The following is a 14372-nucleotide window of genomic DNA, read 5'->3' as shown; positions in this document are numbered from 1 at the left end:
ATGTCATGAACCTCCGTGCATAGTTCATCAGGCACTCTGTCTATCAGATCTAGTCCCTTAAATCTATTTCTCGCTTCCACTGTATAATCATAAGGGATTTGATTTAGGTCATACATGAATGGTCTAGTGGTTTTCCCCACTTTCTTCAATCTAAGTCTGAATTTGGCAATAAGGAGTTCATGATCTGAGCCACAGTCAGCTCCCAGTCTTGTTTTTGCTGACTGTATAGAGCTTCTCCATCTTTGGCTGCAAAGAATATAATCAATCTGATTTCGTGTTGACCATCTGGTAATGTCCATGTGTAGAGTCTTCTCTTGTGTTGTTGGAAGAGGGTATTTGCTATGACCAATGCGTTCTCTTGGCAAAACTCTATTAGCCTTTGCCCTGCTTCATTCTGTACACCAAGGCCAACTTTGCCTGTTACTCCAGGTGTTTCTTGACTTCCTACTTTTGCATTCCAGTCCCCTATAATGAAAAGGACATCTTTTTGGGTGTTAGTTCTAAAAGGTCTTGTAGGTCTTCATAGAACTGTTCAACTTCAGCTTATTCAGCGTTACTGGTTGGGGCCAACAAAGGTCCATCTAGTCAAGGCTATGGTTTTTCCAGTGGTCATGTATGGATGTGAGAGTTGGACTGTGAAGAAAGCTGAGCTCTGAAGAATTGATGCTTTTGAACTGTGGTGTTGGAGAAGACTCTTGAGAGTCCCTTGGACTGCAAGGAGATCCAACCAGTCCATCCTAAAGAAGATCAGTCCTGGGTGTTCTTTGGAAGGACCGATGATAAAGCTGAAACTCCAATACTTTGGTCACCTCATGCAAAGAGCTGACTCATTGGAAAAGACCCTGATGCTGGGAGGGATTGGGGGCAGGAGGAGAAGGGGATGACAGAGGATGAGATGGCTGGATGGCATCACTGACTCAATGGACATGAGTTTGGGTAAACTCCGGAAGTTGGTGATGGACAGGGTGGCCTGGCATGCTGCGATTTATGAGGTCGCAAAGTGTCAGACACGACTGAGTGACTGAACTGACTGACTGACTGACCAGGAACATGGAATATCTCTTCATCTGTTTATGTCTTTGATTTCTTTCATTAGCGTCTAATAATTTTCTGTGTACAGTTCTTTTGTCTCCTTAGGTAAGTTTATTCCTAGATATTTAATTCTTTTTGTTGCAGTGGTGAATGGGATTGATTCCTTAATTTCGCTTTCTGATTTTTCATTGTTAGTATATAGAAATGCAAGTGATTTCTGTGTATTGATTTGTATCCTGCAACTTTGCTAAATTCACTGATTAGCTCTAGTAATTTTCTGATACTATCTTTAGGACTTTCTATGTACAGTATCATGTCATCTGCAAACAGTGAGAGCTTTTTACTTCTTCTTTTCTGATGTGGATTCCTTTTCTTTTTTTTCTCTGATTGCTGTAGCGAGGACCTCCAGAACTATGTTGAATAATAGTGGTGAAAGTGTACACACTTTTCTTGTTCCTGATTTTAGGGGAAATACTTTCTGTTTTTTACCAATGAGAATAATGTTTGCTGTAGGCTTATCATATATGGCCTTTACTATGTTGAGGTAGGTTCCTTTTATGCCCATTTTTTAAAGAGTTTTAATTATAAATGGGTGCTGAATTTTGCAAAGGCTTTTTCTGCATCTATTGAGATGACCATATGTTTTTTATCTTTCAATTTGTTAATATGGTGTATCACATTGATTGATTTGCATATATTGAAGAATCCTTGCATTCCTGGAATAAACCCAACTTGATCATGGTATATGAGCTTTTCGATGTGTTGCTGAATTCTGTTTGCTAAAATTTTGTTGAGGATTTTCGCATCTATGCTCATCAGTGATAGTGGCCTGAGGTTTTCTTTTTTTGTGTTGTCCTTTTCTGGTTTTGGTATCAGGGTGATGGTGGCCTCATAGAATGAGTTTGGAAGTGTTCCTTCCTCGGAAATTTTTTGGAAAGAGTTTTAGAAGGATAGGCATTAGCTCTTCATTAAATGCTTGATAGAATTCTCCTATGAAGCCATCTGGTCCTGGGCTTTTGTTTTTGGGGAGACTTTTTTTTTTTTTATCACAGCTTCAATTTCAGTGCTTGTAATTGGGTTCTTCATAATTTCTATTTCTTTCTGGTTCAGTCTTGGAAGACAACTTTTCTAAGAATCTGTCCATTTCTTCCAGGTTATCCATTTTATTGCCGTATAGTTGTTGATAATAGTCTCTTATAATCCTTTATATTTCTGCATTGTCTGTTGTAACCTCTCCTTTTTCATTTCTAGTTTTGTGGATTTGATTCTTTTCTTGATGAGTCTGGCTAAACGTTTGTCAATTTTATCTTCTCAAAGAACCAGCTTTTAGTTTTATTAATCTTTACTACTGTTTCTTTCATTTCTTTTTCATTTATTCTGCTCAGATCTTTATGATTTCTTTCCTTCTACTAATTTTTTTTATTCTTCATTTTCTAGTCATTTTAGGTGTGAAGTTAGGTTGTCTATTCAATGTTTTTCTTGTTTCTTGAGGGAGGATTGTATTGCTATAAACTTCCCTCTTGGGACTTCTTTTGCTGCATCCCATAGGTTTTGAGTTGTCATGCTTTCATTGTCATTTGTTTCTAGAAATTTTTTTTATTTCCCTTTTGGTTTCTTCAGTAACCTGTTGGTTATTTAAAATGTGTTGTTTAATCTCCATGTGTTTGTGTTTCTTACAGCTTTTTTTCTTGTAGTTGGTATCTAGTCTCATAGCATTGTGGTCAGAGAAGATGCTTGATATGATTTCAATTTTCTTAAATTTACTGAGGTTTGATTTGTGACCCAAGAAGTGGTCTATCCTGGAGAATGTTCCATGTGCACTTGAGAAGAAGATGTATTATTCTGCATTTGGATGGAATGTTCTGACAGTTTCAATGAGATCCATCTCATCTAATGTATCATTTAAGACTTGTGTTTCCTTATTAATTTTCTGTTTTGATGATCTGTCCATTGGTGTGAATGGAGTGTTAAAGTCTCCTACTATTTTTGTGTTACTGTCAATTTCTCCCTTTACGTCTGTTGGTGTTTGTCTTATGTATTGAGGTGCTCCTATATTGAGTGCATAGATATTTACAATTGTTTTGTCTTCCTCTTGGATTGATCCCTTGATTGTTATGTAGTGTCCTTCTTTATCTCTTGTAATCTTCTTTATTTTAAGATCTATTTTGTCTGATATGAGGATTTCTACAGCATTCTTTTGCTTCCCATTTGCATGGAATATATTTTTCCATCCTCTCACTTTCAGTCTATATGTGTCTAGAGTCTGAAGTGGGTTTCTTGTAGACAGCATATATATGGGTCTTGTTTTTGTATCCATTTGCCCAGTCTGTGTCTTTTGGTTGGAGCATTTAGTCCATTTACATTTAAAATAATCATTGATATATATGTTCCTATTGTTACTTTCTTAATTGTTTGGGGTTGATTTTGTAGATCCTTTTTCTTCTCTTGTATTTCTTGACTATTTAAGTCCCTTTAACATTTGTGGTAAAGCTGGTTTGTGGTACTGAATTCTCTGAACTTTTGCTTGTCTGAAAAGCTTTTTATTTCTCTATCAATTTTGAATGAGATCCTTGCTGGGTACAGTAATCTTTGTTGTAGATTTTTCCCTTTCAGTCCTTTAAATATATCCTGCCATTCCCTTCTGGCCTGCAGCATTTCTGCTGAAAGATCAGCTGTTAAGCATATAGGGTTTCCCTTGTATGTTACTCCCTTGCTGCTTTTAATATTCTTTATATTTAGTCTTTGTTTGATTAGTTTATGTCTCGTTGTGTTTCTCCTTAGGTTTATCCTGTATTGGACTCTTTGTGCCTCTTGGACTTGATTGACTATTTCCTTTTCCATATTGGGGAAATTTTCAACTATAATCTCTTTAAAAATTTTCTCATACCCTTTCTTTTTCACTTCTTCTTCTGGGACCCCTATAATTCTAATGTTGGTGTGTTTGATATTGTCCCAGAGGTCTCTTAAGAGCATCCTCAGTTCTTTTCATTCTTTTTACTTTATTCTGCTCTTCAGAAGTTATTTCTACCATTTTATCTTCCAGTTCACTGATTCATTCTTCTGCTTCAGATATTCTGCTATTAATTCCTTCTAGAGTATTTTTAATTTCAGTAATTGTGTTGTTTGTCTCGGTATGTTTATTCTTTAATTCTTCTAGGTCTTTGTTGATTAATTCTTGCATTTTCTCCGTTTTGTTTTCAAGGGTTTTGATATTCTTTACTATCATTATTCTTAATTCTTTTTCAGGGAGTTTGCCTATTTCCTCATTTATTTAGACTTTTGTGTTTCTAGTTTGAGCCTTCATTTGTGTAGTGTTTCTTTGACTTTTTTAAAGTCAAAGAAATTTTTTAAACTTATTTTTTTAAACTTATTTTGTTTGAGGTCTCCTTTTCTCAGCCTTCAAGGTTGAATTCTTTCTTCCTTTTGGTTTCTGCCCTCCTAAGGTTGGTCCAGTGGTTTGTGTAAGCTTCGTATAGGGTGAGATTTGTGCTGAATTTCTGTTTGTTTGTTTGTTTTTCCTCTGATGGGCAAGGCTGAATGAGGTGGTAATTCTGTCTGCTGATTATTTGGTTTGTATTTTTGTTTTTATTGTTTACATGAGGCATCCTGCACAGGGTGCTACTGGTGGTTGGGTGATGCCAGGTATTGTATTCATGTGGTTTCCTTTGTGTGAGTTCTCACTATTTGATACTCCCTAGGGCTAATGGAGAAGGAAATGGCAACCCACTCCAGTGTTCTTGCCTGGGAGGTCCCAGGGACGAGGGAGCCTGGTGGGCTGCTCTCTACGGGGTCGCACAGAGTCGGACACGACTGAAGTGGCTTAGCAGCTTAGCAGGGCTAATTCTCTAGTAGTCTAGGGTCTTGGAGTCAGTGCTCCCACTCCAAAGGCACAGGGCTTGATCTCTGGTCAGGAACGAAGATTTCAGAGGTGGTTTTTTTTATGGCATTAAGTGAGATTAAAACAAATATCCAAAAGTGAGAAACCAAAGATGAACCCCAGACAAATAACAGTTACAAAATCAAGCAAATAATAATAACGGAATATACACATATACATATCCACCCATGACCAAAGTCAAAACAATCCAACAAAAATAAAGTACAATAGATTGACCCGGCAAACAAAGGAAATAAAAAATTGTATTTACCAGTTAAGAACAAAACTAACTAAAGTACAAAGTGGAAAACAAAACCAAAGCAAAGTACCAAGTGGGGAATAAAGCAATGAAAACAAAAATAACACATATGTTGAGAGGAAAGGAATGAAAGAAAGAATAGATAAGGAAAGTTAAATAGAGGTAGATGAAGAAGATTTATATACAGTAAAGATTAACTGCAAGGGGAAAAGAACAGGAGGAAAGGCAAGCTAAGGAATAAATGTAGAAAAAATATAATAGATTTAAAATAATTAAAAGTTAAAAATATAAAAAAGAGAAAAGAAAAAAAAAAAACAGAAGAAGAAAGGAAAAAAAAAAAAGGAAAACACCACAGAATGGCAAAAGCCCAATGTAGATGCAGAGGTTTAGAACAACAATAAAAATGTGACTGAATATACAGATATACATATACACCCATAAGCAAAATCAAAACAGTCCAACAAAAATAAAGTACAATAGATTGACCCGACAAACAAAGGAAACCAAAAATTATATCTACCAGAACAAACTAACTAAAGCACAAACTGGAAAACAAAAGTAAAGCAAGGTGCCAATTGGGGAATAAAGCAATGAAAAAAAAAAACTAACAAATATGTTGAGAGGAATAGAAAGAAAGAAAAGAAAGAAAGAATAGATATGCAAAGCTAAATAGAGGTAGATAAAGAAGATTTATATATATTAAGGATTAACTGCAAGGGGAAAGAACAGTAGGAAACGCAAACAAAGGAATAAATGTAGAAAATATAATAATAGGTTTAAAAATTAAAATTAAAAAAAAAGAGAAAAGAAAAATAAAAAGGAAAACTTCCCAGATTTGCAAAAGCCCAACATAGAGGCAGATGTTTACAACAAAAGGAAAAATGTGACTGAGAAAAATAAAATAAAAAGAGAAAAGTTCAAAAGCTTAATTAGATTTCATAGCGCCAATAAAGGAGAGGGCAATGGCGACCCACTCCAGTACTCTTGCCTGGCAAATCCCATGGATGGAGGAGCCTGGTAGGCTGCAGTTCATGGGGTCGCTAGGTGTCGGACACGACTGAGCGACTTCACTTTCACTTTTCACTTTCATGCATTGGAGAAGGAAATGGCAACCCACTCCAGTGTTCTTGCCTGGAGAATCCAAGGGACGGGGGAGCCTGGTGGGCTGCCGTCTATGGGGTCACACAGAGTTGGACACGACTAAAGCGACTTACCAGCAGCAGCAGTGCCAATAAAATCAACAACTACAACAGAGGGGCGGAGAAAAGGAAAAAACTCCAAAAGAATCTACAGAACAAGCCAAAACATAAAAATAATAAATGTTTTTCTTGAGTCACTGCTGTCAAGAGTTCTTTCACTTGCTGGGAGTCACAGTCCACCTCACCTCCCTAGGATGCCCTCCAACACTGTGCTGATCTCTGGACCTGTTGTGGGGACAGCTCAAATTCTAATCTGGTCCTACTCCTCTATGTTTTGTCTCCAATGTCCACAGCTATCAGAACTAGTGCGTTTTCTTTTGTTGGAGCTCTAAATGACCTTTTATATATTCTATAGACACAGAGTCTGCCTAGTTGATCATGTGGATTTAATCTGCAGCTTGTACAGCTCGTAGGAAGGTTTTGGGTCTTCTTCTTTAGTCACACTGCCCCTGGATTTCAATTGTGGTTTTATTTCCACCTCTGTGTGTGGGTTGTCCACTGGGGTTTGCTCCTGAGGCTGCCCTGAAGGACTTGGGTTTACCCTTCTGAGGGCCAGGTGTGGAGGTGGTGCAGCTGCTTGGGTTGCAGGGGTTCTGGCAGCACCAGGTACTTAGGGTAGTTGGCAGGTAGGGCAGCAGGAGATATAGTGCTTTAGAAAGGTATGGCAACCAGTATTGGCCAATACACTCCAGTATTCTTGCCCAGAGAATCCTTCTCCCTGACAGAAAAGCCTGGAAGGCCACACTCTATAGGGTCTCAGTCAGACACTCCCAAAGCAACCCTGGTTGCATTGATGCAAGGCTTTTTTGCCTGTGACAGCTCTGCCCCAGTGAGAGTTGAGCATGAAGTTGGCGCAGCTGCTTGGCTTGTGGGGACCCTGGCTGTGCTAAATGTGCAGGGACACAGACTGCCTCGGCTGCAGGAGTTATGACCCTATCAGAGCCTTTTTTCAAGCCTCTTGTAGCTAGCGATCAGAAGGCCTCTTTGGCCAGTCTTTCTCTGTAGCTCTGTCCATTCAGGCACTTAGAGAGCTCCCTTGCCTAGGGTTCTGTTATTCAGCATGTCAGGCACATAGAGGGGGCCCCCGCTGGCTGGGGTCCTACTCTGTAGTTCAGTGCATCAGGCATTTGATGGGCCAGCCTTTCTGTTGTTCAGCTGCCAGTGCTGGCGTGTTGGGGGAGACAGGCTATGGTGATGGCGCCACCCCTATGCGTGACTCAGCAGTTTCGCCTTGCACGGGCACCCGGCTTTCCTCCATAGGCATTTCCTTCCACAATCTTTTCCCTCACATCCCCTCAATCCGTCTCTCCATAGTCAACAGCAGCCCTCACCTTGGGATTGCTCCACAATCCCTAAACCCCAGCTCCAGCTGCTGCGCCTTCCAGGAGATCTATGTCCCTGTCCAGGGTATATATGGCTGTGGCCAGGACTGTCTGATTCTCATTCCATTTAAGCTGCCACAGATCAGCTGTTTCACTCTCAGCCTTAAATGTTTCTCCTCTGACTCAGACAATTGCCCTGATGTGGGCATTGGACCCCTGCTTCTGTTTCCCCATTCGCCAAGGTCAGGTCCAATCCTAATAACACTTCTGTTTCTCCCCCTACTTCCTTCGTCCTACAGAGTTTTGCACGGGTCTACCTGTTCTTTTCCGCTGGTCAGGTACTCCTGTCTGCTCTCAGCCGGTGTTCTGCGTGCACTTCTGTGTCTGAGGGTGTATTCCTGATGTATCCATGGAGAGAGATGTACTCCATGTCCACCTACTCCTCTGCCATCTTGTTCTCCAGTTGATCATATTTTTATGTCAGTCTCTAATTTCCTTTTTTCTGCTCCATTGATCTATGTGTCTATCGCTTTACCAACACCATTCTGCCTTGATTACTGCATTAGTTTGCTAGGGCTGCCTAGCAAAGTGTGACAGACCAGGTGGCTTAAAATAGAAATTTATTTTCTCACAGTTCTGGAGGCTAGATCAAGCTGTTGGCAGGACTGGTTTCTTCTGAGGGCCTCTCTCCTTGACTTGTAGATGGCCATCCTCTCCCTAATCTTCACCTGATCTTCCCTCTGTGCTTGTCTGAATCCTAATCTTTTCTTATAAAGATACCATTCATATCGAATTAGGGTCCAACCATAAAACCTATCTCACCTTAATTTGAGAAGTACTGTACTGGTGGCAAGATTACTATTTTACTAGATTGCTTATGAATGTTAGTGGCTATTATTTCTACTGCAAGCTTTAAAAATAAACACAAAATATCTCAAGTAATTAGAAAAGTTTTATTCATCATCCCAAACAGGATTATATATTACAAATTCTGATCAAAATAATATTAAAGGTGTTTTCAGTAGTACCACAAACTATCTGTACCTGAAGATAAAGTCAAATAGTAAACTAAATGGCAACCCACGCCAGTATTCTTGCCTGGAGAATCCCAGGACAGAGGAGCCTAGCAGGCTACAGTCCATGGGGTCGCAAAGTGTTGGGCACGACTTAGCAACTAAACAAAGTATACACTGAAATTTACTCACATTTGAAATATCACTTTGTTTAGAAAAATTAACATTTTTCTGGTTATGGTGTAGGACACACAAATAGCTACTTTGATTTTTATTTAACAAACACATGAACCATTCCCCATGCTCCGAATGAGTCGTCATAAGTCTATAAAATCTTGTAATTTTTTTTAATGGTACTTGAGACAGTTTATATTGTTTTATAGAACAAAATACAACACTTCTAATTCTGCTCATACTGCCTTTCAACTCCACGGTGAGAGCTGTGCATAAAAGCATAGCAGCTTGGGCAGCTCCTGAGTTCCAACACAATCTCTGCATTGGGCTGGGTTGGGAGATGGCAAGGAAGGCATTCTAAGATATAAGTTCTGAGAATAAAGAAACGGAGATTTCCCTCAAGAAAATTTATACTTGTCTCCTTTATAAGCACAGGTCCCATACAAAAAGTATTACCACTGAATTGCTCTAAGTTATAAGCTATAATTAAGATTTCAGTCTGATGTGGAACAGCTTAAAATAGCATCACAGACTAAGCAAGCCAACAAAGGTCCGTCTAGTCAAGGCTATGGTTTTTCCAGTGGTCATGTATGGATATGAGAGTTGGACTATAAAGAAAGCTGAATGCAGAAGAATTGCTGCTTTTGAACTGTGGTGTTGGAGAAGACTCCTGAGAGTCCCTTGGACTGCAAGGAGATCAAACCAGTCCATCCTAAAGGAGATCAGTCCAGTGTGTTCATTGGAAGGACTGATGTTGAAGCTGAAACTCCAATACTTTGGCCACCTGATGCAAAGAGCTGACTCATTTGAAAAGACCCTGATGCTGGGAAAGACTGAGGGTAGGAGAAGGGCACGACAGAGGATGAGATGGTTGGAGGGAGGCCTGGCGTGCTGCGGTTCATGGGGTCGCAAAGAGTCGGACACGACTGAGCGACTGAACTGAACTGAACTGAGCCTGGGTCTTAGTGACAGAGGAAGAGGAGGAAGAAAGAGAAATAGCTGTTGGGACATTTCTTCAGAGAAATCCTCTTGATTGATCAAAAACTAGAATTTTTCCCAGGCTTTAAAGCTGTTACAAATTATGACTATGTGTTAGAAGGTGGGAATGTGGCACTTTCTCTGACCAGGTTTTGAGGGAGAAATGTCCCCTGAGGATTTATAACATGGAGAAAAAAAAACTGTTCAGTTTCCAGAAGATAGAATTAGGGACTTACAGACACTGGCAGCCTTAGCCTTGTGACAGTGGGTAAGGGTTTACCAGAGTGAGGGAACTCACTATAAGTGTGTTTCCTAGATACAGCTCTGGTCCCCAATCTATAACCCCCTGCTTTCCTATGTAATTTCTTGCTGTCCTATGTGCCATTTGAAGTTTTATAGCCTATAAGGCTAGAATCCATGGTTTAGGGTCACAAAGAAAAAAGAAATGAGCACATTCTATTCTCAATTACTTGCATCCATAAGAGAGTATCAATAAAGAGGAAGAGAAAGGAGTCTGCAGAAACTGGCACTTCGTGGACTGGTGCTAATGGTTTCCTGGAGAAGTGGAAGGAACAAGTAGAAATGGGATACATCTTGAGCCTAAGGGAATCAGGTGCTCCTGGATATTAAGAATATCATGACCAAAGGCTAATGCCTCCAAACATGAACTATTTCACCGTTTGGAGATAAGTTATGTTTTAGATAAAGGTATGAAGACAGTGTAAGCATTTTGGACAAGAAAGAAACACTTCCCTTTATCACCTCAGGCTCTCAATCTGAGAAGAAAGATATTAAGTGGGGAATGGCAAAAACATCCTGTAAACTTCTCGGTCAAGCATGTTAAGCAGGCATAAAGATTCTGTGCTGTGGGACTTCCCTGGTGGTCCAGTGGTTAAGACTTGGTGCTTCCTATGCAGAGGACACAGATTTGATCCCTGGTTGGGGAACAAAGGTCCCACATGCTGAGTATAAGCGTTAGTGGCTCATTCATGTCTGACTCCTTGAGATCCCATGGACTGTAGCTCGCCAGGCTCCTTTGTCCATGGAACTCTCCAGGCAGAAATAGTGAAGTGGGTAGACATTCCCTTCTCCAGTGGATCTACCTGGATCTACACAACCAAAAACAATTTTTTAATTAAAAAAAAGACACTGTGCTGTGATCAGTGAAACAGGCATGTACTGGGAGTCATGGCACTCTTGAGTTAAGAGACCCAACTGTTTCTTGCTCAGCTCACTTCTTTCTGTGCTTATTTATTCAGCTATAAAATAAAAGGGTTAAAACAAATGTTGCAGTGAGGCTCCCTCTGGCTCTGAAAATTCAAGTGCAAGCTGATTTTCACATGAGTGCTAATGTGTTTGGGGAAATGGTGGCACACATTCTGCCATCTAGTGGTCATATTTCAGGGTTTGTCCCACTGCTCAGCTTCTCAGGATGGCTCCATTTGGAGAATTGAGATTTTATTCCAGGATCCAGATGTCAGCAGTTGCAGCAGAGGCGAGAAGGACAAGAGCTCCCTGCTTAGAGAAGGAATGAGTGGCCACCTGGTTGTCAAGTGAGAGACTGTCAATCTTGACTCCCAGGACCTCTCTGGGGACATCCATGGATGTATAACTTCTACCAAGTTAACATAAGAGGTTTTCTCCTGGGAAGGCAGGCAAACTGTACATGGAAATGGTCAGATAAGGAAAATTACTGTTGGAATACACAGGTGAGGAAAGAAAAGTGATCTGATGAGGTGCTGATTAGTGGATCCAAGGTCTCTGGTCACTTAGCAGAGTGCAATGGTTAAGAGGCACAGAATGAAGTATAACTGAATCTGTATCAGAGCAAGCCTGGCCTTCAGAGTTTAGGGAAGGGCTTTCATTCTGCCAGCTTAGGGTAGAATCCCAGATCTGAAGCCTGTGAAACCAGAAGACAGTCCAAAATAAGGTATTTGAGCAGCCAGTTGTGTACAGGGGGATAGATATGGAACCTCTATCAGTGTGGACAAGATAGTTTAGATTCTGAACCCTCAGTGACAGATAAAAAGAAATAACCTAAACAGAGAGAGTAAGACCCTCCCACCCTGGCGAACAGTGGGAAACCCAACCTGAAATGGGTAGAAATGTGTAGTGTATGTACTTCTAGATGTTAAGTTTGTGCAAACATTTCTCACTAAACAAGCTGGATTTTGCCCAGGAACACTAAAATTACCTGTTAAATTTTTTCGATCATGAAAAAGAAAAAGTTAAGGTTCAGCTATTTAGAATTTGGGTAAAATTTCTATGGGCTGATTTTATAGCAAAGAGAAAGTTGATTACAATGACCTGTCATTTGGGGACAAGTTTACTGGTAACCCTAAAAACTTAATTATGTTATTTATGAGTAGACCCAATGACAATGCACTGAAAGTTCATCCTAAGAGAGGAAGGTCATTGGTTATTATGTATCAAAAAAAGTTTTTGTTATTTTTTAATTTGGAGTGGTATGGTCATAGGTTGTAGCTTTTCCCAACCTTGCTTTGGGAAAACTTTCAGCCCATTCTCTCTTCTGATTTCCATCTATGATATTACTATTATTCTCTAGTTTTAGAGGAAAATCTGCCAGTTTGGTCCAGAAAGTAGTCCTAAGCAGCCTAGATAAAATGTAACATGGCTTCCTATCCTAGACAAAGAAAAAAATAGCATGCTTCCTGTGCCTGATATCCCTTTACCTGTCACTTAGAATACACAATCAAAGTGATTCATGAAGAGATGGGGAGACACAGCCATTCCAACCCACACAGAGATGTATCTTAAAGGGAGAAAGGAAACCAGGGGTTTCAGACTGGGCGGTACTTGATAAAGCAGGGATGTCTCAGTTCTTGCCCGCCGCCCCCCCCATATTTAATAGATAGGACAACTGGGAATGGATAAAAACTTCACAAACATGATGATCTCAGGTGGGGAACAGCTGCCAGGTTTACCACTTATGTGCATTTCAGAGTCCTGATGTAGTGTTGGAAGAGGAGAGGAAACAGGCAGGTTTACATACCATGGAAATTGGTTCCTAGGCCATGAGTGAAAGATATGGAACTATAATTGATGAATAAATACAATGAAGTACATTTAGAAAAAGTAGAGATATGTCTATTAATATTTTAGTGTTAACATTAAAATTGGGATTTATAAGGATTATAAATTCATAAAATATTAAGTGACCATGAATCGCTCATATTTTACCTATTGATTGAGAATGAAATAAGGAAAATAAGTTTTATGAAATCACAGCCCTTTTGAAATCATGTCTGGTAGCATAATCTCACTTGAATAATTTGTCAAACGAGTATTATCAGGTCAATGAAAATATTCTCACAACAGCTAGAAATTGAAGCATCACACACACACAAGCTTTCTTTTCACTTCAAATATGAAAATAGAAGGTGTATGGAAATTTACATATCTTTGACAAGACTAGAAATAAACTGTCATTTTCTTAGATGATGCCCTGTGCTCTAAATCAATTCCACACCAGGTTGCTTGTAAAAGGAATCGCCTCACATCTTTTCTTGACATCACTTGAAATCTGAGCACTTGATTATTAACTCAGCCTCCACAACCTTAAAAGTAGCCCTAACATACAGGCTTAAAGGACTTATTCCTTTTTACTGGTATATACCCTTCCTTAATTGCACCTGGTAAGCCCACCTTCCAGTACAAACATTATTTAACATTCTGAAAGCACTTGTAGAACATATCATATTCTATATAAGGAATATTCTTCAAAGGGTGAGGGGGTTTCCCTCAAAGGAACTGGGTTGCTTAATAAACGGAGGGTGAAAAGAGGCAGCATCTGTCTCACTCATGTCTGCCTCACCATGGTAACCTAGGATTGCACCTGGCACATGGAGACTCTAATAAATGTCAGATGAGAGAATTATATCAGATGGCTCAGGAGTTAGGACTCTCTGTATCTTCAAACTTCTCATATTTCTTTGGTTCCTACTTACGTTTGACATGTATCTTTTTAAACAGTCATCTCCCTTTTGTGCAGGAGGGGAATTCTATTTAATACCATTTTGACCTACTGTCTCAGTACAACTGGATAACTTCATCCCACTCAGAAACAGGCCAGACTCCATTGGGCTGCACGTTGGGGGGAGAACGCTTCCAGTCCCATGTCTTTACAGGAATCTTCCAGGTCTTACCATAGTTGGCTTCGATATATTCGACGGTTTCACAGGGCACACGAAACTTTGTGTCTACAAACTCAGTCCAGCACAGTGTAAACTTGGGAAACAGGTATCTGTGGCAAAACAGGCAATGTGGAGAGGAGTTAGGCTCCAACAGCGGAAGTTTGGCTAAGGAACCCACAGCTAGTGTACTCTGGGCCAAAGGACAGTCCCCTTCCACTGAACAGCTTTGGGGAGCAGATACAGGGGACAGTTTGTTGTTAGTTGTCCAGCATCTCCTTCCTTTTCTAATGTTAACTGTATCCCAATTTCACTCCCCTAGTCCCAGTCCCTACGGTCCAAAAACAGCGCACTCCAGTCCTAGGCT

At 40.0% G+C, this 14372-nt stretch overlaps 1 protein-coding gene across 2 annotated transcripts in view; it reads right to left on the bottom strand.

The window, feature by feature from the left end:
* Positions 1-8623: 8623 nt before the first annotated feature.
* The window catches only part of FKTN (fukutin), a 56507-nt gene continuing 50758 nt past the window's right edge, over positions 8624-14372 (bottom strand). For both annotated transcript variants that reach the window (XM_070795231.1, XM_070795232.1), the window contains one exon: positions 8624-14118. In XM_070795231.1, coding sequence (XP_070651332.1) covers positions 13905-14118 — 214 coding nt within the window. In that variant the 3' untranslated portion in view covers positions 8624-13904. The remainder of the gene's footprint in view (positions 14119-14372) is intronic.

This window comes from Bos indicus, chromosome 8 (assembly GCF_029378745.1).
Source record: "Bos indicus isolate NIAB-ARS_2022 breed Sahiwal x Tharparkar chromosome 8, NIAB-ARS_B.indTharparkar_mat_pri_1.0, whole genome shotgun sequence".
In the NCBI taxonomy this organism is placed as follows: domain Eukaryota; kingdom Metazoa; phylum Chordata; class Mammalia; order Artiodactyla; family Bovidae; genus Bos; species Bos indicus.
This window is presented reverse-complemented; position numbering and strand designations above follow the sequence as displayed.